The 25,539-nt window shown below is 41.1% G+C and overlaps 1 protein-coding gene across 1 annotated transcript; it reads left to right on the top strand.

The window, feature by feature from the left end:
• Positions 1 to 301: 301 nt before the first annotated feature.
• FAM199X (family with sequence similarity 199, X-linked) lies at positions 302 to 25,539 on the top strand. Its single transcript, XM_084788780.1, has 6 exons — positions 302 to 814; positions 10,349 to 10,568; positions 15,146 to 15,295; positions 15,649 to 15,810; positions 17,414 to 17,680; positions 18,516 to 25,539. Exons 1-6 carry the CDS (start codon positions 618 to 620, stop codon positions 18,684 to 18,686), a joined length of 1,167 nt encoding a protein of 388 aa, XP_084644906.1. The 5' UTR covers positions 302 to 617; the 3' UTR covers positions 18,687 to 25,539.

Raw genomic sequence — 25,539 nt, 5'->3', positions numbered from 1 at the left:
TCCTAAGGGCTACAGTTGTTATTTAGCCATGGCTCGGTTCTTGAGTGCGAATGGGAAGAGCAAGGAGGAGGTTGGTTGAGAAGTGGGCCCTTCAAGCATCCCGGAATTCCGGACCAGGTAGGGCAGTACAGGGCAGGGGCAGGTCGCCTTGGGCTTCAGCCACAGACATTCAGTTCCTCCTCCACTCCGGCAGGGGGCAAGGGCAGCGGCTTGGGGCGGCCCTGTCGCTGGCGGCAGCCGCGGGGCGGACCAAAGCCGCAGAGGGCGGTGAGCGCAGTGGGCGGGGCGGCCGGGCCGGGCAGCGGCGCCGCAGTGACTCGTTGGGCTCGGCAGCGGCGGCGGCGGCAGCAGCGGCAGCAGCAGCAGCGACGGCGGCGGTGGCGGTGGCGGTGGCGGCGGCGGTGGTGGCTTCGGAGGTTTAAGGGAAGCGGAGTGGGTGGCCGGTGGGCCGCAGCGGTCTCCCAACGACCTTTGTGTAGAGCCCTTCACTCCTCGGGCGGCTGCGGTGGGCACACCCGGGAGCGGAGGCCACCGCGGACAGGTTAGCGTGGGGGAGGGGACGAGCACCGGAGTAGCCCTTCTCCAGCCAGTGAGTCCAAGCCAGCCCATCTCCCACCATGTCCGACGAGACATCGGCCACTACTTCCTACGAGAAGTTTCTAACCCCAGAGGAACCCTTTCCGCTCCTAGGAGCACCTCGCGGGGTAAGCACCTGCCCCAGCGAGGAACCCGGGTGCTTGGACATCAGCGACTTTGGCTGCCAGCTCTCTTCGTGCCATCGCACGGATCCACTCCACCGGTTTCACACCAACAGGTAAGGATCTCTTCCCAGAGCAGGGGCGGACTTCCCGCAGCACCGCGGGCGGCCTGAGGACGCAAGGTCGCCCTCCTGGGGGACTCTTACTGGTCCCTCGTGTGCCGGGCTGAGCTGTGGGCTACCCCCTCCCCCATCTTCCTTTGACCAAATCCTCTTCCCAGCTCCTTGTTTTCGCCCCCTGCCCTCTGATTTTTCTTAAGACTGGCTTCCCTGCGCTTTTTTCCCTCCCCCTTTCCTCTTTGGACTCTAGTAATTCCTTCGAGATCTCCTTTACCTCCTTCGTGACCCCCTCCCCGATCTGTACGCCAAGAATCCTAAACCCGAACTGTTGATTTTTAGATTCGTCTGTAAAAGTTTAACCCCTTTCATTTCCGGTCTCCTATTGAGTGGATTTGAGAGCCCAGAATCGATCTGTGGATCTTATGAAAGCACTTTTAAGGCTCGAATCTCCTCTTTCTCAACTTTTAGCCTCATCCTAAACCAGATTGTACTGGAGCATTAAAAAATTAGTCTTTTTTTCCCCCGCTTGTTGCTTTGAGACCGGGATCTGCCATAGCTTAGTCTGATAGCAAAACTGGTTATGCAGTGAAAATGACCTTGAACTACTGATCTGGCCTCTGCTCCCAAGTGCTGGGATTACAGACATTTGTGATGTCCAACTAAGCTTACTGTGTTTTAATCAGTTCAAATTTATAATTTTTTTCAGCACTGAGTTGAAACCAGAACGTCATGCATGCTGAACATTCTACTAACCGAGTTCTACCCTTACCTTAGAAACTAGTAATTTTTCTCCCTTCTTTATGAACACCTTGCCTTAACTTCTATAGCCTATCCCAGAAGTAAACTCTGGAAGATTCCTTCCTATAACATAGCACCTGGTTTGCATCCCCGATGAGGGAAGTACAGCGAGTTTAAGGTGGGCTGATTTATACAAATAATTACTTTAGAGGGTTCATCTAAGTTTTTGTTTTGTTTTGTTTTATGAGACAGGGTCTCTCTGTGTAGCAGCCCTGGCTGTCCTGGACTCACTTTGTAGACCAGGCTGGCCTCGAACTCAGATCGATCAGCCTGCCTCTGCCTCCCTGAGTGCTGAGATTACAGGCCTGCATTGCCTGCATCACCACCACCACCATCACCACCACCACCACCACCACCACCACCACCACCACCACCACCACCACCCTCCCCGCCCTCAATTCCATCCCACACCCACCCTGCTGTCATCTGACTTATTTTTTTTTATTGGAAGGCAGTGTTCTGGAGAATTCTCTCATGCAAACATTTAAGTGTTATACCTAATATGGCCTGTTTGAAAGTTTTCTTTTCCTTTCTTTTTTTTTTTTCTTTTTTTCGTTGAGACAGGGTTTCTCTGTGTAGCCTTGGCTGTCCTGGACTCACTTCGTCGACCAAGTTGGCCTCGAACTCACAGAGGTCCACCTGCCTCTGCCTCCCGAGTGCTGGGATTAAAGGTGTGCTCCACCACACCCAGCTGAAGTGGGTTTTCGATAGAGCCTCAACTTTAAAAAAAAATTTATTCACTTTACATCCCTGTTGCAGCCCCCTCCCTCCTCTCCTCCCGGCCCCATCTTCCCACCCTCTTTCTCCTTTTCCCCCTTCCCTTCTCAGAAAAGGGGAGCGCGCGCGCGCGCGCACACACACACACACACACACCGGCATCTTCTTCCCCTGAGGCACGGCAAGGCAGCCCAGCTAGGGGAAAGTGATCCAACAGCAGGCAACAGAGTCCATGCCAGAGACAGTGCTCTAATTGCTAGGGGACCCTCATGAACACCTGCTGCCTATGTGTAGGGAGCCTAGATCCAGTCCATGTAGCCTCAACTTTTTAAAATGATTTATTTTATTTTAAATTAAGTTCTGTGTATGTCAGGCGTGGTTAAATGCGTGTGAGTACAGGTATCTATGGAGGCCAGAGACAGACTCCCTGGACCCGGAGTTCTAGGTGGTTGTGAACAGCCTGTGTGTGGATGCTGGGAACAGAAATTGGGTCTGCTGCAAGGCAGTATATGCTCTTAACCATGGAGCCATATTTCATATTTCCAGCCCTTAAAAACACACACACACACACACACACACACACACACACACACACACACACACAGGACTAGTAGAGTATGGATGAGGGATGAGGAAAGGGACGAGTCTATGGGTAATAGAAATAAAGATTCCAATTCTAGTTTCTGCTTGTCGTTTGCTATGTGAGTTGGGTCATAGGCTTCCATAGTGTGCACGTAGTTCCGTCCTACCCTTACATCAGCCTTTCTGTACTGTGTAGCCCATGCGTTTACAAAGGTAAGTTTGTAGTTTCTGGAAACAAAATGTTTTAGCTAAATAATCATTCAGAATATGAGCACAACACATTTTTAAATGAGGTGACGCTGAGTTTGTTACAAAAATTCGAAGTTTTCATGGCAAACTGAAGAGACTGAAGCTGAGAGACCAAGTGTGAAGTTCATAACTCCTAGTTAGATATAAAGGCCTTGCAGACTTAGACTACTCCTTTTGGAGCTACTGATAAAACTTGTATTAGAACTAAAGGACCTGATGTTATCCAGGCCAAAGTAGGAGGATCACTTGAGCCAAAGAGTTTGAGAATGGTCTAAGTTTCTAGACCCCGTCTCATTTACCTGTTCCTGTGAGTGTATTTTATGATGTAATTGGGTTTGTCTAGAATTTTGGAAAAGTAGAATAAATTTTAATAAGTCAAAAATGACTAGACTTGTAAACCGAATGTCACTGTTAAGTATCTATGCGTATTAAAGACATTTTCTTTTGGGGAGTTTTTTTTTCCATTGTAAATAGAGGTTTTGGTTACCTATCTTTCTTGTTTCCTTCCTACTATTGGTAAATCCTAGAACTAAAATAGGAGATAAAAGAGGAATATACAGACTGTCAGATCAGTTGTTCCCTTCATCTTTCAGGAGGATATGTGTATATCAACCTAAACCATTGTGAAAAGTGTATGGGTGAGGACATCAACTTACATTTTCGCACCTTTCCGGCAGGGCGTGAAATGAGCTATCGAATGATATGTTTTTTGCAGAACTAGAGATTGATCCAGAGCCTCGTGAATGGCAGGCACGCGCTCTACTACTGTTGTATATCCCTTGTCCTGGTTTTTATTTTGGCCTTACAGGATCTTGCTGAGTTAACCGAGGCTAGCCGTGAAGCTGTACTCCCCCTTTCTACACCCCCTGAGAAGTTGGGATTACAAATGTGGACCACCGAGCCCCAGGCCCAGATCAGCTGTGAGATTTCATAACCACACATTCCATCGCCAGTTACTACAACAATCTCCTTATCTATTTTGTATCTTCTTTTTCTAGTTTCATGGCAGGGGATAAAGATATTTAGAGAATGCACTTTACATTCCCAGCTGCAATTCTCTGCCTTTTGTACCACTTACAGTTTTCCTATGTAGGCATGGAACTGGAGGTTCTTCAGGCTTGTGCATCAAGCACTTTAACCTCTGGACCACCTTGATAGCCTCATGGGGGTTTTTTGTTGTTGTTTTGATTTTTTGTTGTTGTTGTTGTTTTGTTTTTAAATACAGAGTCTCATTGTTTAATGCTAACAGGTCTGGAACTCACTATGAAGACCAAACTGGCCTGGGATGTTTGTTGACCCTCCTAATTCTGCTTCCTGAGTGTTGGGATTTCCAGGCCTACATTACCCATACCTGGCTTTTAAAATTTTTTGGTTTTTTTTTTTTTTTGTCTTCTCAAGACAGGGTTTCTCTGTGCAGCCCTGGCTGTCCTGGACTCACTCTGTAGACCAGGCTGCCCTCGAACTCACAGCGGTTCACCTGCCTCTGTCTCCCGAGTGCTGGGATTAAAGGTGTGCGCCACTGCTACTCTTTTCCTAATTTTAACCCTGTTTTCTAATTTGGCTTTTGACACAGTGTTTTGTACTGTAGCCCGAGCTGGCCTGGAACCCACTGTGTAGCTTAGGCTCCTCTTGAATTTGCTTTGTAGCCCAGGCTGAGCTGGAACTCATCCACTCCTCGTTCCTGCTGCAGCTTGCGGAGTACCCGAATCACAGGCATGAGCAAAAGCACCTAGTTTAATTTTACAATTTAAATAACTACTTATGAAAATAACCAAGTCCTTAGGCCATATAAGGCTTCTCTGGAGCAGCCTTGGGAAGAAGTGCTATTGGCTTTACTCTTTTTTTTTTTTTTTTTTTAACTAAAATTTGAACAGCAAGCTTAATCGTTAAAGTCAACCACCGTAATAATGTTGGGACTTTGGTCAACTTTTAGAGAAAGTCTCCTTTGGGAGTAATGTTATGGCTGTAGTTAGAATTTTGATGTCCGGCATCCTCCATGGACTAAAATGTAAGGGCTCGAGCTGGAGAGATGGCTCTGCAGTTAAGAGCACTGGCTGCTCTCCCAGAGGACCAGTGTTCCATCCCCGGCACTCACATGGCAGCCTACAGTCAGCTGTAACTTCATTTCCAAAGGATCCGGTGACTTCTGCTGGCCTCTGCGGGCACCAGGCATGCACGTGCCTGGCTCTTGTCTAGTTAGATTGGTAAGTGTGACAGGCTTTTTGTGAAGAATGTCACGATTGCTCAGGGAGACAACATGTTTCTATAGGATTTTTTACAAGCTAAACGGCAATTCTAATCAAACAAGCAAACAAACAGAAAACAATCACGGCTTCCCCCAGCACTGAAGATAGTGTTTGGCACCTACATGTTACTAACAGTATTGTTGAATAGGTAAATGAACAAGGGCAGGGAGTGGTATGGAGTCACATGGAATTTGTAAATGAGAAAAAAGAGTTTAGTTTGCTCAGTCTATTGCTGCACCCAGGCTAGAACGTCTGATTGTTGTTTAAGGCTTTTATTGCAAGACCTGGTAATGTGGTTAATTCTGCTGGGTTGTTTATTAATTGTGTGTGTGTGTACTTGTTCATGTTTGTGTGTACACAAGCATTGTTGTCAAGTGTCTTTCTCAGTCAGTCCTCACCTTATTTTTTAAATTATTTTTAAATGTTTCATTTCTTTTGTGTCTGTGTGTGTGTGTGTGTGTGGTGTGTGTGTGTGTTTTGTCGACATGCATGTCTGCACCACATACATGTAGTGCTTGTGGTGTTCAGAAGAGGGTTTCAGAACCCTCTGGAACTGGAATTACAGATAGTTGTGAGCTGCTATGTGGGTCCTGGGAACTGAACCCTGAGCTTTTGTAAGAGCAGCCATTGAGCCATCTCTCTAGCCCCTAATTTCTTTTTATATTTTTATTTTTTGAGACAGGATCTCTCATTGAGCCTAGAGCTCACTGCTTTGGCTAGACCAGCTGGTCAGCAAGACAGGGTTCCCCTCTCTCCATCTTGCCATCACTGGGATTACATGCTCACTGTGCCATCCCAGGCTTCCTTACATGGGTGCTAGGGCTAAAACTCAGGCCCTCACATTGGCACCCTAGGAACCTTACCAATGGAGCAGTTTCCCCATCATCATCATCATCATTATTTAGTGAGGATATTGTCCACTGAGTAGTTATATAAGACTAAATAGTATTAGAAAACGTTCTAGGGTCTGGGGACATATCTTCGTCAGTAAAGTACTGGCTGAGTTCAATCCTCAGAACTCAGAACTTGGTGAAGCAGCATGCACTTGGAGTCACAGTGCTGGGGAGAGCGACACAGACAGCTAGATCCCTGGGACTCAGTGGCCAGTTAACCTAGCCTGCTTGGTGAGTCCCAGCAAAGTGGAAGGTGCCGGAGAAATTATGCGAGATGCCTTCTGGTGTAAACACAGATATGTTCATATATGACCCCAAACAAAACGACAAACTAAAAGTGTTCTAGAATTCTTACGTGAATTTTATATTTATGAAAGTACATTGATGTCTGCTCTTTTATTTATGGAGCTAAATCAGGTTAGTGTTTGTTGCAAGCCTTTAGAATGTTTATCTTCAGCTCAAAGGAAAATATAACAATCAGTTTTTATTGCCTACATTTTGTAAGTCATGAACTGTTATACTTAAGGTTAGCCATACAAAACAGATGAGGAATTATTCAAGATTACATAATTCAAGAAAAGCTGGATTTAATGAGGGATGCGGAACTACCTAATAATAGACTTTTCTTCAGGAAATCTTTATTCCAGGAGCTTATTAGTATTGCAAATACTAATTATTTTAAGGATTAGTTTCCCATGCTTACTGTCAAAGCACCTGAGGTTGTATCTGATCTTAATGACCAATGATACAAAACTAGTGGAAATTTACAAAAGAAAAAAGATTCTTTAACCCCCACAAAACCTTTCCTGTAACATATACTAGTGACAAAATATTAGATAGCCGTGAATGTCTGAAACACTCACAAAAGCACAATGAAACACTAGCACAGATAGTAGAAAAATAGCTGGTACATATTTTTTCTTTGTTTTTATGAAACAGAACCTTAACATATATTCCTGTCTGGCCTGGAAATTGCTATGTAAACCAGGCTAGGCATGAACCCACAGAGATCCACCTGCATCTGCCTCCTGAGTACTGGGTTTAGAGACGTGCACCACCATGCCTGGCCAGATACATTTTTGGTTTTGGTTTTGGGTTTTTTCTTTTGTTTTATTTTTGTTTTTTGTTTTTTTGAGATAGCGTTTCTCTGAGTAGCCTTGGCTGTCCTAGACTCACTTTGTAGACCAGGCTGGCCTTGAACTCACAGGGATCCACCTGCCTCTGCCTCCCGAGTGCTGGGATTAAAGGTGTGCGCCACCACTGCCCGGCACAGATACATGTTTTAAAACAAATTAAACAAAAGCAGCCAGGCAGTACTGGCACACACTTTTAATCCCAGCACTCGGAAGGCAGAGGATCTCTATGGGTTCACAGCCAGCCTGGTCTACAGAGCGAGTCCAGGGCAGCCAGGGCTGTGTAGAGAAACCCTGTCTCAAAAAGCAAAAGAAAACAAAAGGCTATTTTATTTATTTTTGAAGTTTGTTCCTTACTATCGTATGTGTGTGTATGTATGTATGGGCATAGATGCCATGGCCCTCACGGGACACCTTTGTGGACTTAGTTCTCTCCAGCCACCTTTATAGGGGTTTCAGGGATAGAGGTCAGGTCATTGGGCTTGCTTTACCCTCTGAGCCATCTTTTTAAAAAAAATATTTATTTATTATTATGTATAGAGTGCTCTGCCTGCACATACACCTGCCGGCCAGAAGAGGGCATCAGATCACACTATAGATGGTTGTGAGCCACCATGTGGTTGCTGGGAATTGAACTCAGCATCTCTAGAGGAGCAACCAGTGTTCTTAACCACTGAGCCATCTCTCCAGCGTCCCTTAAGCCATCTTACCCATCCCAGAAATCAGTTCAGTTAAATGTACCATGATCCGGTAGTTACCTTTCAGGCATCCTATTCTATGAGACCTTATCTTTGGCTAAATAATTATAAACAAAAGGGCTAATTTCAGCTAGACCAGTGGCACAGGACTGTAATACCAGCTAGTGGCAAAGCTGAGGCAGAGATTGCAAGTTTAAGACCTTCCTAGGCTAGAGTGTGAGTTCTAGTCCAGACTGTGCAACTTAGTGAAATCCATCCTTTAAAAAAAGTATAAAAAGATAGCCAGGAGTGTAACTCAGTGATAGAATGATTTTCTGGCCTCTGTGATTCTCTAGGTTCAATTGCTTGTACTACTGACACACACATACACACACACACACACACACACACACACACACGGCTCATCTTAGTAGTATAAAAACAGTAGAAGCAGCCTATATATTCTTGAGATAATATGGTAAATGAATCATGATGTATTCACTCAACTGACTAGTATAAGAGATTAAAGTGCTTTCCTACAATAAACAGGTTGAACATACTTTATGGAAAAACATAATTTGTGGAAAAATCCCAAGCCCAGAACTTTTTTGAAAAATCACCATGTGGAAAATTCCATTCTGACTTCATGTGATAGGACGCAGTCAAAATACAGGTGCATTAAAAATACTTTATATTCCACTGGGTGATGGAAGTGCATGCCTTTAATCCCAGCACTTGGCAAACCGATCTCTTGAGTTCAAAGCCAGCTTGGTATACAGAGTGCATTCCAGGACAGCCGGGGCTACACTGAGAAACACTGTCATGAAAAGCCAAAAACAAACAAACAAACAAAAATACTGTATATAACTCAATAGGTAGAGGCACTTAGCATCAGCTAAGTCTGATGACCTGAATTCTGACCCAGGGGACCCATATGGTGGAAGCAGAGAACTAACTGCTGCAAATTGTACTGTGTCTTATACGCATGCACGCACATATAGGCACGATAATAAATTTATAGTGTATAGGATTATCTTCAAGTTAATACGTGTAGGGTTCATGTTAAAAATATATTAGCTTGTTTATTTTTATGTGTGTGGATGTTTTGCATTCACGTCTGTCCTTGACCATGGGTGTGCCTGATGCCTGCAAAGGCCAAGAGAAAGTGCTGGACTCTCTGGAAGGGGTTCCAGGTGGTGATTAATGGCTATGACTGTTGGCAGTTGAAGCTGCCCCTCTGGAAGAGCAGCCCCATGTAACTTGGTTTTATATTTAGACTTGGGTCTCCTCTCCAATACACCTCTATGTATGTATGTATGTATGTATGTATACACACACATATAGAGAGGGGGCAGAGATTACTGAAATTCAAAACCATTTGAAATGTTAAAACTCTTCCAGTCCCAAATATGTCAGCTAAGATATATTTATCTTTTTCTTAAAACATTTACTAGATACTGAGTGGTAAGTGAAAGCAGGATACGAAAATATATGCACACATGGGGAAAAGTACCAATAAGCTATGTAGTAGGTATTGCTGGGTAGTGGATTTTACTATGGTAATCTTCTTCATTCCTTTCTTATTCCAACATTCTTTTTGATAGTGGGCCGATTTAACGATGATAAAGGTTACTTAAAGGACCAGAGAAATGGCTCAGTGGTTTAGAGAACTTGCTGCTCTTCCAGAGCACTCAAGTTCAGTTCTCAGCACACAGGTTTCACCCTAACTCCAAGTGTCTGATGCCCTCCCTCTTCTGTCCGTTCCCCCCAGCCCCCCAGCACCTGCACACACAAGACATACACAGAGAGAAAGAGAGAGGGGGAGGGAGGGAGGGAAGGAAGGAATGAGAATAAAGAATTACGTAAATTAAAAGGCACCTTCCCCTTTTCTAAAAATTGAGGGAGGGGTGTTAATTAATTACAAAAATTAAGAGGCACATCTGTTCATTTTGTCTTTCTTTTATCTGGCCTGAAATGTCTTACCTCATCCTTTAGTAATAGCTGGCGTATATTAAGTGTTTTTCTGTATTCATTAAGTTTTCCAACATGGGTTGTCATGTAATCTTCACACTAACTGCCATCTCTCCAGCCCTTAGTATATTTCTTTAAAAGGTAACCACACTTCCCCTCATACCCAAAAGACGTTTGTCTCCAATATCTGAAGTGGGTTGTGTTAATGTCTTCAGATTGTGTGGGCTCTCTGAGTCCTCATGTGATTTCTCCTGTGGTTTTGAAGGTGGAACCTCACTTCTTGTGGTACGAGTGTGGCGAGCTCAGAGTGTAGCGAGGAGCTGTTCTCATCAGTTTCTGTTGGCGATCAAGATGATTGCTACTCTCTGCTGGATGATCAAGACTTCACTTCTTTTGACTTATTCCCCGAAGGAAGTGTCTGCAGCGATGTCTCCTCTTCTATCAGCACATACTGGGATTGGTCAGATAGCGAATTTGAGTGGCAGGTAAGGTTTTCCCCTCCACTCTTATTAACATCACTATTATGTAAGTAAAAGTGGGTTTTGAGTGGCAGGTAAGATCCCCCCCCCCATTAACGTCATTATTATATTAATAAAGGTGTAAATTCTTCTGTTAAAGTTTTTTTTCAAAACAGGGTCTCTCTCTGTAGCCTTGGCTGTTCTGGACTCGCTTTGTAGACCAGGCTGGCCTCGAACCCATAGAGATCCACCTGACTCTTCCTCCCTGAGTGCTGGGATTAAAGGCGTGCGCCACCTCGCCCAGCTCAGCAAATGATTTTTCATTTAGATAAAATCTTGTGCATGTGTTTTTCTTTTTTGTGTTTATAATGTTGTATTTTTAAAAAAATTGCTTTACATAAGATCATGAAAATTACCTGTTCCTTCTTAGAGCTTTAGAGATTTAGTTCTTATAAGTAGGTCTTTTGATGGATTTTTAAAAAAAAATATGGTTCCTGCCTCCCCTCTCAAAGAAAAAGTGAAACTGTGGAAAGCCTCTCTTTTTTCTAGTCAGAGGGGAAATTTTTGAATCTTTTCCATTGACTCTAATATTAGTGTTGGTTTTTTTTTTTTAAGTAAATGCCCTGTATGATAGAGAGGAATTTCTCTTCTATTCTCAGTTTATACAGATTCATTTTTGCGAATGTTGATTTCCAGGTTTTTCAATCCAGCATCATTTGCTTTATTAAAAAAAAGCCTATTGTATTTCTCATTGAATAGTGTTGGCATACTCTTGCCAAGTTTTGCTTATTGTTTATTTTTGGACTCACAGTTCAATTCCCTTAATGTCAGTGTCTGTTCTTGTGCTTGTATAACACTGTTTTAATTGTGATTTTGTAGCAGGTTTTGAAATTGGGAAGTGTGTGTTCTTCTGTTATTGTACTTTGATTTGTTTTTTTTTGTTGTTGTTGTTTTTTTTTTCAGACAGGGTCTGTGTTTTCCTGGCTGACCTAGAGCTCACTATGTAGATCAGGCTGGCTTTGAACTAGCTCTACCTCTGCCTCCCAAATGCTGGGATTTAAGACTTTCATCTTCACGCCCAACCAGTGTGGTTGATCTTTAGGAAGATTGTTTGGATTTTTTTTGGGGCCCCTTGTAATTCCATATGCATCAATTTTTCTTTTTCTACAAAATATGGCAATTCCTGCTACTCTTTTCTTTCATCTGGGCTATCACCCACATTTAAGGTGGGTCTTCCCTCTTTAAATAATCCAATAAAGAAAATCTCTCAGCTGGGCAGGTGCACACCTATAGTCTCAGCCCTCAGGGAGGAAGAGACAGGTGGATCTCTGAGTTCGAGGCCAGCCTGGTTATAGAGCATGTCCAGGACAGCCAAGGCTACGCAGAGAAACCCTGTCTCGAAAGACTTAAAAAAAAAAAAAGGAAGAAAGAATGTCTCTAACAAGAGCTAGTTAAAAAAAAAAAAGAGTGCCTAGTGGCTTGCCCTTTTCTTGATTCTTTAGCCAGTCAATTTAAAAAACAAGATTCACAGCCTCTTAGACTGGTTATCAGAGTGATATGGGTCTCTAAGCAAGAATTTGGTGTGGTGGCATATGTATTTAATCCTGACACTTGGGATGCAAAGGTAAGTGGCTATCTGGGAGTTCAAGATGAGCTTGCTCTATGTGTTAACTATAAACTTATAGTATAAACTATAAACATATACCTAGTGAAACCCTGTCTCCAAAAATAGCAAGCAAGCAAATAAATAAATAAGCAGATGTAATTGAGTAAGCACTTTCATAAGTTACAGCCCATCTAATACCAGGGAAATTATATAATCATAAAGATGTTATGTAGATCATAAAAGATTTTATATGTCAAATGAGAAAATATTATAAAATGTTTCCCAAAGGAGGAGTGTTTCCTAACTTACGTATTTAATAATTAAAGGGTTGGACGCAAAGGAAATTATCAGCAAAACAAAATGATTCAGCACCACTGCAAGTGCTAAGATGATACCTCATCTGAAGATCAAGATCTTGCCTTTTAGCATAGCAATTATTTTTTGCATAGATCCACTTGTAAGAGCAGCAAGGACTTGTAGTTACTGAGCCATCTCTCCAGTCAGATTTTCCACTTATATTGGAGTATAGGTATTCTGTTCCCAGGGATATTTTTAAAGATTTATTTATTATTATGTGTACAGTGCTCTGCCTGCATGTACAGATGCAGGCCGGAAGAGGGCACCAGATCTCATTATAGATGGTTGTGAGCCATCATGTGGTTTCTGGGAATGGAACTCAGGATCTCTGGAAGAGCAGACAGTGCTCTTAACCACTGAGCCATCTCTCCAGTCTCCCTGAAGGTATTTTTAACATTTAAATATACTAGGAAGTTTGAAATGCTTCCTCATCCTTGTGAGAGCTCAAATTACTGTTAAGTAAACGATACAAGATGATGATTACAAATTATTGTTAGGATTAATGGCAAAATCATTGTTGTAGTTAAGAGGTTAAAAATCTTATTAACTCTGTTGGGGTTAAAAGAGGCATCTATTTAAACTTTTGAACAAGTGTTCCGGTGTTATTATAGTTAACACAAACAATTCACACATTCCTTGCAAAGTTCTATTTGAGTAGTCATCCTTTGAGGAGCCATTTCTATGGTTGAGCAGGAAAGCTTAGAAACTGCAAAGAGTAAACAGTTCTGGTATCACACTTTAAAGCTAGAGGTGCGATCAGAAACTACACGTCAGCTGTTAGAGAAATGAGGTTGCTCACAGAAGCCTGCTGCATCTTGCAGAACATGTGACAGAGCTTTGATTCAGTTCTCTCCTTGTGCTACAGCTACTGATTATGGCATAAATATACTGAATATAGTCTATGAAAAATAGAGGGTAGGACTCATTAAGTGTTTTTATTTGGAAATAATTTATCAATTATAAAGTGGGAAAATACTGGCCTAATAAACATATAGAAGCCCATAAAATTGATTGTGCTGTACCACTGCTACTCTAGTCCCATATGGTCAGTTGACTACTTGAACTTTTCACCTGAATGACCTTATTATTCCATTATCTGAGGCTGAGTCCCTGATCATTGATGCTGCTAACAATTTCAGCGTTTCCATGGAAAAAGTACATAAGCCTTTGTGACACATCTTATAGCATAGTGAATAATGACTGTTGTCTGTTCAAAGTATATTTGCACGCCCTCCATTTCCCTGCTGACCATATCCAGATGGCATCCTTTTTCTTATTGCCTCCTACATTAAAGGCCAGATTGCCTGGCATATTTCAGAACACTGTATTTGTGTCCTATTTTGGATCTGGTCACTAGTTATATGAGTCTCTTTGGATACCATTGTTTGTGAGAATAAGTGTGTTAAGCTAGAAGAATTGTTAACACTTGAAACTTTTAAGTATATCATCCTTGGATGACTTATATATATGATTGTGAAATATTTCCTGATGGTCTTGAAATTGGACTCCTTGTTAACCATTTACCTATCAAATAGCTCCCTTTTTTCTTTTCTGATTTTGTTTTTGTTTTGAGACAGAATTTCCCTCTGTAACACTGGCTGTCCTGGACTCGCTTTGTAGACCAGGCTGACCTCAAACTCACAGAGATCTGCTGTCCTTGCCTGGGTACTGGGATTATAGGTGTGTACCACCACACCCAGCTGCTCTTTTTTTCTTAAGGAAAGGCTTATTTATAGTTTGAGGATACAGTCCATTATGGTAAGTCCAAGAAGCAGAACCTCAAGGCAGCTTACCACATTGCATCAGTGGTAAGAAAGCAGCAACCAATGAAGGTTCCTAAACAATTTGTAAATGTCTTTTTCTCAAAACTTTTACGTCCATCCATATTTTCCTGTTTATATGTATCTGAGTGTGTGTAAACCCATAACAAAAGTTTCATGTCTGGTTCCAATCTTTCTTCATTCTGTTTTGTTTCATCAAGTTATTGTCACTTAGAAAATGTTTTATGTCTATTCCTACATGCCACGGGAGTGCTTCTTGTTCTTCTGTTGTTCAAATACCACTGTCTTTCCTTCCTTTTTCTTTCTTTCTTAAAAGTATCTACTATGCTGGGCATGGTGGCTCACGCCTTTAATCCCAGCACTCGGGAGGCAGAGACAGGCGGATCTCTGTGAGTTCGAGGCCAGCCTGGTCTACAAAGCGAGTCCAGGACAACCAAGGCTAACACAGACAGACCCTGTCTCGAAAAACCAAAAGCAAAAACAAAAACAAAAACAAAAAAAAGAATATCTTGATATTGATGCTTCCATATAATGTAGGTATGGTTCAGTATTAATCTCACCTAAGAGATCATCTGATTATATATTTATTTTCCCTTAGTCTTGTATTAAGTAAATTTTATCTTATTTTTTACACATACTCTTGTATAGGTGAGGGTGACCTGAGGCTGGCTGGCTGTTTAGCTCTGGCTGTCCTCAGACCACTTACTGATTGTCCCTCTCTACTCCCTGAGTATTACAAGCATGCGTACCAACCGCGCCTGAATAAAATAACTTTTAATCAGTGTACAAAATGTGTTACATATTTAAAATGCAGTTTTCAATTTTCACTTTTCCTTAATCCCTGCACTCTTTTTATAAAGTTACCAGGCAGTGACATTGCCAGTGGAAGTGATGTACTTTCTGACGTCATACCTAGTATTCCAAGTTCACCTTGTCTGCTCTCTAAAAAGAAAAACAAGCATCGGAATCTAGATGAACTTGCTTGGAGTGCGATGACAAATGATGAGCAGGTAAATATGTTGACATTCTTGGGTATTGAAATTCTTAATTAAAAGTGTATGCAGAAAAAAAAAACCTTACGTGTAAAGAGGCTGTGAAGCCCCTTTAGAGCCACTGAATTGTGTGAATTGCTTAATAAGTCTGAAATTGAGTTTCAGCTTTTCTTCTCCCAGAAAACAAGTGAAATTATGACACCTTAGGATGATCCTAAGGACCAGTTAGCTTTTGTATTCAGACAGTAATTGTTTCTTCATTGGAACCTTGGAGAAAATAATTTTCCCAATGTCTAAAACATGTTATAATTCACATAGCAAAGGCCAGGTTTTAACATTGACATTGTTCGTTGTCATTTTTCTTCCCATAGGTGGAATATATTGAGTATCTGAGCCGTAAAGTCAGTACTGAGATGGGCCTTCGGGAGCAACTTGATATTATTAAAATCATCGATCCCTCTGCTCAGATCTCCCCTACTGACAGTGAGTTCATTATTGAACTCAATTGTCTCACAGATGAAAAACTGAAGCAGGTATGTAAAGTGCATATAGATTGGTAATGCACTGAGGATGCCACCGTCTTATATAATGTAGGCTTCTGTACTCTTTACTTATTTATTTATTATTTTGTATACAGTGCTCTGCCTGCATGTACACCCACTGGACAGGAGAGGGCACCAGATCTCATGATAGATGCCTGTGAGCCACCACCACGTGCTTGCTGGGAACTGAACTCAGAACTTCTGGAAGAGCACTCAGTGCTCTTAACCTCTAAGCCATCTCTCCAGCCCCAGCTTGTGTAATCTTATGTATACTCATATGCTGTCAGGGCCAGAATCACCACTGTGAAATGTAACATTAGAAAAAAAAAGATGCTGGGGTAAGAATTGTAGCTCAGTGCCAGAGCGGAGCATGCACAGAGCCCCAAATTCAGTCCCCAGTACTGCAAAGGAAGAAAAATGACAGTAATATTTGAGAGCATATGGTTTTAAGAAGTTGTGTGTGTCTCATGAAGCAATACCTTCTGGTCAGTGAAGACCTAGAACCAGCTTTTAGTTATATATGTCTTGAAATTTATTTCACTACTTAAAGGATGGCTTAGACTAAGGTCCAGATTTATGCTAACTCAGTTTAAAACAGATGAATTGTCAGACTCAAAGCAGTAATTAAAGCCTGGAGGGGGTGGCACAGGCCTGTAATCCTAGCCCATGGGAGGCACAGCAAGGAAAAGCAGAAGCTCAGGGTCGTCCTTCACTGGTGAGAGGCTTCACGGCCAGCCTGGAATACATGAGATCCCGCAGGCAAGCTCCAGGCCCTACTTCACAAGAGCTGCGGTGTGGAATAACTGGGCCTGTGCAGATGTTTTGAAATGTACATTTCCCATCTCTTCCAAATAACATTTTTGCTGCACCTTTTCTCTGGCACGTGACTTAGCAAAAAGGATTTCATTCTCTGCTTTCGGTGGCTTGTGTTTAGGATTGGTGCCATTTTATTTCTCCCAGCAGGAGTATTTTCCCATATTTCAGCTAGTTTCTCTTGTATGGTAAGTTGATGTGTTGCACTGAATGAAAATCAGGTACCATTGTGCCCCTTGCTGAAATTAAGGGGGAAATGTACAGCAGTCAGTGACAGCATCATTAATTTACTTACATCTTTAGTGGAGACCTTTTAAAATGTATAACCACGTCTGTTTTATTTTGTGTTTTCATTTCAGTGTTCTTGATTTGCTATAAGTAACATTTTACTTTTAAAATCTAGGTCCGTGTGTTTGCTAGAGTTTGGAACCCTGCCAATATTTCGGTCTCTTTTCCTTTCTTCCCTTCTTCGCTTCCCTTCCTTCATGCTGTTCCTCCCCTGCCCATCTCCTGAGTATTGTTTTGAAATGGTTTCAATCTATATCCCAAGCTGGCCTTGAATGTAATATTAAGTTCAGGCTGGGCAGAATTGATGCACCTGACTTGCTCTTTATTTTTATATTTAGATATTTCCTAGGACCTTCCGTTCCACCTCTTTTACACATCTGAAGCACTTTGGGCATCTTTCAGATTAAACACACTGTGGTTGTTTTTCTCCAGCATCTTGAGGGTAGAATATCATGGTGCAGTACTTAACCAGTGCTTGCCTGTGTGTCCCAAGGTCAGAAACTATATCAAGGAACATAGCCCTCGCCAGCGGCCTGCAAGGGAGGCCTGGAAGAGAAGCAACTTTAGCTGTGCGAGCACCAGTGGAGTGAGTGGTGCCAGCGCCAGCGCCAGCAGCAGCAGTGCCAGCATGGTCAGTTCTGCAAGCAGCAGTGGGTCCAGTGTTGGAAACTCGGCTTCAAACTCCAGTGCCAACATGAGCCGAGCCCACAGTGACAGCAACCTGTCTGCAAGTGCAGCAGAGCGGATTCGGGATTCAAAAGTAAAATGTCTAATCAATACAAAACTCTACCTTTCAATATTAACAGTAGTACTCCTTCATTTACATCGCTTGGCAACTAAGAATTGTCCCACTGTCTAGATGTCTGCAGGTTTTGGGTTTGACTGAGTAAGCAGAATGCTCTGCTATTGAGCAAAGCACTCAAAGATGAGTGCTTTCACATACTCTTAACCCACAACCATGGGCACTTTCAATCTTCTCTGATTTTTTTTATATTCATTTTCAGTAAGAAAAATGTGAAAATAGTAGCTAATAATTCTCAAGATTGCAACTCAGTACTGAGTGAATCTCACTATGTTGCTGATGTTGCTCCTAAAACTGTTGTGTATGTCTTTGGGTGTGTGTGTGTGTGTGTGTGTGTGTGTGTGTGTGTGTGTGTGTGTGTTTCAGTGTTTTCTTGATATTCCAACTTTAACTGTTCCTTGACTAACTACATATAATAACGCTTTCTGTAATTTTGTTCTATTGTTTCATAGTTGAAGCTTATTGTTGAGCACTTGTAAAAGAAAGTTGAAGTGTACATGGATGGTTATGCAGCTTAGCATGGGAGTATGTGTGGTTCCTTGCAGTTGGACAAAACAGCCAATTTAAAGATGGAAAAGGAATCTCTTTGGGAACTCAGTGGTGATCAGAAGCTGCACAATGATTCCTTCCCTTTCTATTTTGTTTTGTGGCTTACTTACTGGTGTAGGAACCACTCTGCAGAGAAACTTGAACAACTGAAAATGTAGAAAATAGAGAATTAGAGCCACAAACCCCTGGGCTGCATATAGCAATGTCTAAACTTTACTGATGTTATCCTTCTTAACTTTGACAGAAGCGATCCAAGCAGCGAAAGTTACAGCAGAAGGCCTTCCGCAAGAGGCAGCTGAAGGAGCAGAGGCAGGCCCGGAAGGAGCGGCTCAGTGGGCTCTTCCTTAATGAAGAGGTGCTCTCCCTAAAAGTGACTGAGGAAGATCATGAAGCAGATGTGGATGTTTTGATGTAATAGGGTGAATTGGTCGGCATTCTTTCGAAGCATTATTCTCGCCTCATTAGTTTACATGCATCTTGACCAAAATTTTGGTTACGGTTGTGCTGATAATTTAGGCCAGTGGTTCTCAGAGGGTAGCCCCAGTACCGGCAGCTTTCAGCATCACCTGAAAGACGTTCGAGTTCTATCTGGAACCCCATTCCAGACCCACAGGCAGTGTGGATTTAGAGCAGCACTGTATTGTAACCAATGCCAGGTTATTCTCTCTTAAGAACCGCTGGTAAACATTTTAGCTACTATCACTTTCTGGGGCGAAGTGGGCTTTTCAAAGTTAGGGGATTTCAAAGTCCTGGTGACAAGTAGTGTATTTTGTCAGTATATGTGTAGGGTCCATAATTCAGTTTTCTTCTTAGTGATTAGATTTCTGTAGTTTACCTTTTCTAGAGGGCCGTAGTAGATTTCTTAGTTCCTAGGGGCAAATCTTTTTTTGAGGTGAGGGTGCACATAAGGTATGCGTTGCTGTTTACAATAGTGCCTTCCTTGGGTTTGGTTCCAGCTTCACTAACTGTTAAGGCAAAAGGTATAGAAAAGGCCCTAATCTTTTCCAATTAGGTATATTTTTGTTTTCCTCTACTTTATGTCAAGCGAGAAGCATTTCCACAAGTGATAACTACTGAGGAAATAATGCTACATTAGTGAAATTTTAGACTTAATGCTGTGTTGATTAATTTTCAAGTGGAGAATTCAACTAGGCAATGATAATAGTCAAGTTTTCCCAGTGTATCTTTAAATTTTAGGCTGTCAGATAATCTTCAAACTAGAACATTTATCTGTTTCTGTCCATTTTTTTTTAATGCAGCACATCTCCAATTTTACATGTTTGGCATGCGAACAGGTAAATGTTCCAAATTAACTGACAGGCCATTTAGAATTCTGCCAGACTTCAGAAACTGCTATGAATAAATATACGAAGCAGTGTGCTATAGAAAACACCATTGATGGTTCCTAATAGGACTTTCAGTCTAAAGGTGGTGAAATCCTGGAGTTTCTTTATTCATGTTTTCAAAGAATTCGTTACCATGAACTTAAAAATAGTCTGATTCCTTTTCCTTGTCTACATGTCATTGCGCATTCACATGGGCTAGAGAAGGTAGAAACTGAGACTCCTGACAATCGACTTGCTTTCTGACTTTGGTGATCATTTGTATTAGAGCATTTAGAAGGCAAACTGATTGTGTGATCCACCTTTTGAAAAGACTACAAAGTTCAGGGGTGAGTGGGTTTTCAACAGTATTTAACTTTAGTTGTTCAAAAAGATTAACAACTTAAATTCCTAATTTCCAGCTGATATAAAGGCTTGACTTTTACTAAATTAAAAGTGAAGATTTAACCCTGGTCTGTTGGCACACACCTTTAATCCTAGCATTCAGGGGTCTAAGTTAGGGATTATAAGTTCATAGCCAACCTGGGGTACATAGTGCTACTAAAATCCTGTATGCAGTTAAAACTTTTTCAATGTAATTGTGTTTCTTTGAAGACTAAAGAATTGATGCTGACGGTAAGAAGGCATACCTGTAGCATTGCTGAGGTCTGTGGCTTGGCTGTGGCTTTTGAATACCTGCTAAGATCAGAATTTAAAATGCCACTAAACGAAAAGCATAAGTAGGTGTAATTTCAGTTCACGTAGTATTTCTGACTTTCCTCCTACCTCCTTTTGGTACTCCAGCCTAGTTTAGAGGGACCAAAGAGATCTTGGGGTCAGACCCTAGAATACTTGATGAAAAATGTACTCCATTTTCCCTTCCAAGTACAGAAATAGAAAAAGAAGAGAAGCAAATATATCTAAACTCCCTGCTTCCCTTAGCAGTAGGAAAATTCCACAGAGGAAGTATCTGTGCATTCTTCCTGATCTCTAAGAGGGGCCACTTTGAGGTCCAGGGCATCCAACAACCACTTGCAAACAATTTATTTGTTGATGCTCAGAAAAAGAAAATAAACTGGTTCAGAATATAGTTTAAGACCAGTTCCTGTAGTCCACCCAAAATCATTTAGTCTCCTTAACTTAGATTTAACTTAAGTCACTATTGAATAAGTTTACCAAAGTGCCATGTGCAGATGTTTAATGTCTATAAAGGTTTGAGTATTTATAGAAGTGTGTCATGAAGTTTTCTGTAAGTCCAGATTTATTCTATGTGTTAGAACTGGAATGTAAAGTTGATTTGGAGGAGACTGAAAATACTACTTTCATTTCAAATATAAAATAGGGAACTAGTAGAATTGTTTATAAGAGAGAGAGAGAGAAAGAGAGAGAGAGAGAGAGAGAGAGAGAGAGAGAGAGAGAGAGAGAGATATTAAAATCTTTCCCTTTATCTTTCCCTCCAAACAGAAACTATCGCAAAAAGGCAAAGTCTCTTCTGTCTTTGTTAATGTGCTGCAGTCTGTTATCTGTTAGGATGTTTCATGTAGATAATTCAGAGAGAATTGTCGAGATAGGTGGTAATTTATTAAAGCTGGGATTTATGAGGTATATTGAAAACAACTTCAAGTGCGTACCTTTTTTTCCCTTTTCAGTGGAAAACCTACTTCATCAGTTAAATAAAAGGAAAATCAGGGAACTGTAAGTCAAAGTCTTGGGATTCTGCCTTCCTCCCACTCCCAATGGCTAGCCGCAAGAAAACCAAAAGCAAATACTGGGGAGAATAGAGAGTAGGAAGGAATCTGAATATACTGCTGGTGATAGTATAAACTGGCTGTACCAATGGCAATCAGTATGGGAGTTCTTGTTTTAAAAAACTACAAATGGAGCTATCTTGTGATCGAGATAGACCATCCCTGGGTGCATGCTCAAAATAATGAACTCAGCATATGGCAGGGTTACATGTACTTCCATGTTTGTTACAAAACCATTCCCAATAGCCAAGAAATGGGTGCCTATCAGCAGATGGATAGATAGAAACTGTGACATAGTCACATAGTAGAGTTATATTCAGCAATAAAGAAGACTGCAATTATGTCACTTGCAAGGAAAATGGTTGGAACTAGATAGAGATCACCATGTTAAGCAAAGCAAGCCAGACTCAAACATAAACACTGCATTTTTTAAAAAGTGGAATCTGGATCGAATTAAATGCAATGCATGAAACCAAAAGGGGGCACTATTTGGGAAGAGAAAAGGCTCTAGTGAAAAAGAAAAAGGGGGAGCAAGAATGGTGGGTGAATAAAGTAGAATATAAATATATATGGATAAATAAATGAAGGAGAAGTCCAGCATTTGTTTCAGTGCTGGTTATCTTCTGTACAAAACTGACAGGAGGGAAGAAGTCTCCTCTTTATAGATTTATCCAGACTTTTTATTAGAGATCTTGTAAGAATATGTCCGTCCTTATTACAGCTTTTAAAAGCGTGAAAAATGAGTAAAGCAAAATGGCATGTATTTTTATACAGATTTGCAAAGGACTAAAGGAAGGCGGTAGTTTGGAATGTAGCAGATTGTAAAGGACTGTTTCATCCTGTCTTACTAAGACCTTAGACTTAAAGTAACACCTTTTCTTCATTCTTTGGTAGATAGGGGCAGTTTTGTTGAGTTGTTCTGGTGTTTGGGTAAGTTAGATATTGCTGAATTAAATCCCAGAAATAATGACCTATGGTGTAGGCAGATAGCTCTTTTTTTTTTCTTTTCAAAGTGGTAGACTCCCTCAAAAAAGAAAAATTATATGAAACTAGTATATAAAGGTAGTCCAGATTCTGGTGAGCTTTTAAAATTGTAAAAATTTATTGTATATCTTCATCTTTAAGCCAAAAATATTACAACATAAACTCTATAGAAGTCTTTTTGTTTTGGGTTCTCTTTAGCAGACTTTTTGTTCATGGCTTCTTTGTAGCCTCATGTGCCTTAAAGGTGGTGAACTTTGTCATTTTCATCAACATCAGGCTTTCTCAAAATCAAATAATCAGAACATTATAATTTGGTTCTTATAATGCTCATGGTGTTTGGATATTAGTAAGATTTACAAACCAGCAGTAATAGAATATAAAGCAAAATAAAATCCTTTAGATCTTAGACTCATTTGCTTAAACGAGTTTTGATCCACCAGATTATTGAAGAGCCTTCCTTGAATGTATGTCAAGTTTTGGTTAATGTATTGGTTTTTCTACTGAAAAAAAGTCTGAGGCCAGGATATTTTTGATTTCCTTTTTCTTTTTGAGACAGGGTCCCACTATCTACTTCAGGCTAGCCTTGAAATTGCTGTGTTGTCCAGGCGGCTCTGGAACGTGTGATCCTTTCCCCTTAGCATTGCCCAGGGGAAAGGCATGGGCCCGAGACATGCCTGGGGAGTATACCTTTTTAAACTAGGCAAGATTTATCAGGAAAGAGAATGTTTAGGGTCCAGACAAAAACACTTGAAGAACTAAGATTCTATAGCAAGGTGTTCCTTCTCCTGTTACCCTTAGAATTTGTGTACATTTGCTGGCACCCTATCCTCTTTCCTTTAACAAATTACCTCTAGTATACTTAGCACTCTTGTCTTCAAGAATTCTTCGGAGTCCATGGAGGGTGAAGTCAGTTTGGGTTAGATGAGAGTATTTGTGTTTCAATAGTAGTATTGATGTTGGATGCACTGACATTTAACATATTTAAATTAGAAATACATTCCATCTTGAAAAGGACTATTAGAAAATAAATATTTGAGCAAAAATCTAGTATGATAGCTTTCAGTAGACTTAAGCTTGTTAAAGTGAGATAAATTTTGTGTCAAATATACATATTACTAAATGAGTAAGAAGCCTCTGAGGTATTTTGAGCTAGGCAGTTCTGTCAGTATAGTATTTGGAACACAATCCTTGGAATATTTAAATTTGCTCTTTGAAAAATAATTTACGTTCGCTACGAGGCTTTGAAGCAACTCTGATAATTCCTGTGGAGGCTGTTGAGCCTCAGGCAGCTGCATGGCATAGCTCAAGATCCGAGTTAGCTCACTACAGTTACATTTCTATTTCTTTCTTTTTTATATTTTATTAATTTATTCATATTATATCTCAATGGTTATCCCATCCCTTATATCCTCTCATTCCTCCCTCCCTCCCATTTTCCCTTTATTCTCCTCCCCTATGACTGTGACTGAGGGGGACTTCCGCCCCCTGTATATGCTCATAGGGTATCAAGTCTCTTCTTGGTAGCCTGCTATCCTTCCTCTAGATGAGAGAAGCATGGGAGAATAGCAACGTAGAAAGAACCAGAGGGTCCTAGAAACCTACAAGAAGAGCATTATGACGGGCAGATCTGGGCCCAGGGGTCCCACTCAAACTATGGCACCAGCCAAGGACAATACAGGCCGTAAACTTCGAACCCCTACCCAGATCTAGCCAATGGACAGGACATTCTCCACAGTTGAGTGGAGAGTGGGGTCTGACTTTCACACGAATTCTGGTGCCCCATATTTGACCACGTCCCCTGGATGGGGAGACCTGGTGGCATTCAGAGGAAAGCAGGCTACATTTCTATTTCTTAAATACTAAAATTTGTAGCTCCCTGCCCAGTTATGTTTTGAGGTGTGGCGATTGATGTTTTGACCTAGACCAGACAATGGCAAATTGCATTTTAATTTGACATTCATGCCAAACTCAGAAAAACCAGTCTGGTCTTTTCTGATTTCAATATGTAGTGATTTTTCTTTACTGTCAGGTTTCTTCTCTTACATCTTTGTGGTAGTGAGTGGAGCCTATAGAAATCTCTGTTCTTTTTTGTGGTGATGAATGGGATGGAAAAGGGAAGACTTGCTTAACTAGTGCATGTCTGTTTCGACTATGGCAAGGTGATTGTAGCGTTACCAGATGAGAGGTGCACTCTTCCGATGCTCAGTTGTTCAGAAGAGCACCCATGGCTTGTTCTGTGAGGTTGCTCTCCAACTGAAGCTGACCTCTAGGGCTTACATCACGATTTCAAGGCTTTTAGAAAATGGAGCTGATAGAGTCTCTTCCTGTAGTAAGTGAATTTAATTTCCTGTTTGGGTACACTAGTTTAGTTTTTTTTTTTTTTAAGTCTATCAATCTTTGTGTTGGCAATTTCATAGGACGGTTACCAAAAGAAATTAATAATAAATACAAGCATACACACATTAAAAAAAAACTTACAGATGGCTAAGATTTGCAAATTGTGGGACTTCTCCGCCTCTCCTTCTTTTCAAAACTTAGTTATGTAGCATCAATATCATAACCAAAGCAAGTAGGAAGTTGACTGGCTTGGAGAATCTACAGGTAGTCTTAAATACTATATCAGATTGTTAACCAGAACGTTTTCCTGTGTTCCTACAAAATGTATTCTATATTGATGCACTTTTGTATAGACAACAGTCTTTCTGTACATTCTGTACTTACTACAGTGTATATAAAACCTGGTTGTTTTTCTTGAAGCTTTGTGAGGGGATAACTATAGCTATTTACCACAATTGGTTTCTATTTTGAGTTCCTTCTTGCACATGAAAATATTTTAGCCATTATATCTAAACAAGTTTTATGATTGTAACTGAAGCTGGCTATGAGGCAGAGCTGTTTTTGAATTCAATATCAGAGTGAAGAGAGTCATTTTAGTTAGGAATTGTGGTACTCAAGTTCTCAGAAGTATCTCTATTTAAAAGCCCCACTGCTGCTTACTGTTTTATGCTCTGAATCAGCTCCTCTCAAAGTTCCATCCTGGAACATTTACTATTAAAAGAGAATTGCCCTTTTCTTCAGTTTACAGTTTGATTAGACTCTCTAAACTTGTGTGTGTGTGTGTGTGTGTGTGTGTGTGTGTGTGTGTGTGTGAGAGAGAGAGAGAGAGAGAGAGAGAGAGAGAGAGAGAGAGAGAGAGAGAGAGAGAATATCTCAC

The sequence above is a fragment of the Acomys minous genome, assembly GCF_964271855.1.
Source record: "Acomys minous genome assembly, chromosome: 7".
Taxonomy (NCBI): domain Eukaryota; kingdom Metazoa; phylum Chordata; class Mammalia; order Rodentia; family Muridae; genus Acomys; species Acomys minous.
Note: the sequence above shows the minus strand (reverse complement) of the source record. Positions and strands in the feature narration are given on the sequence as shown.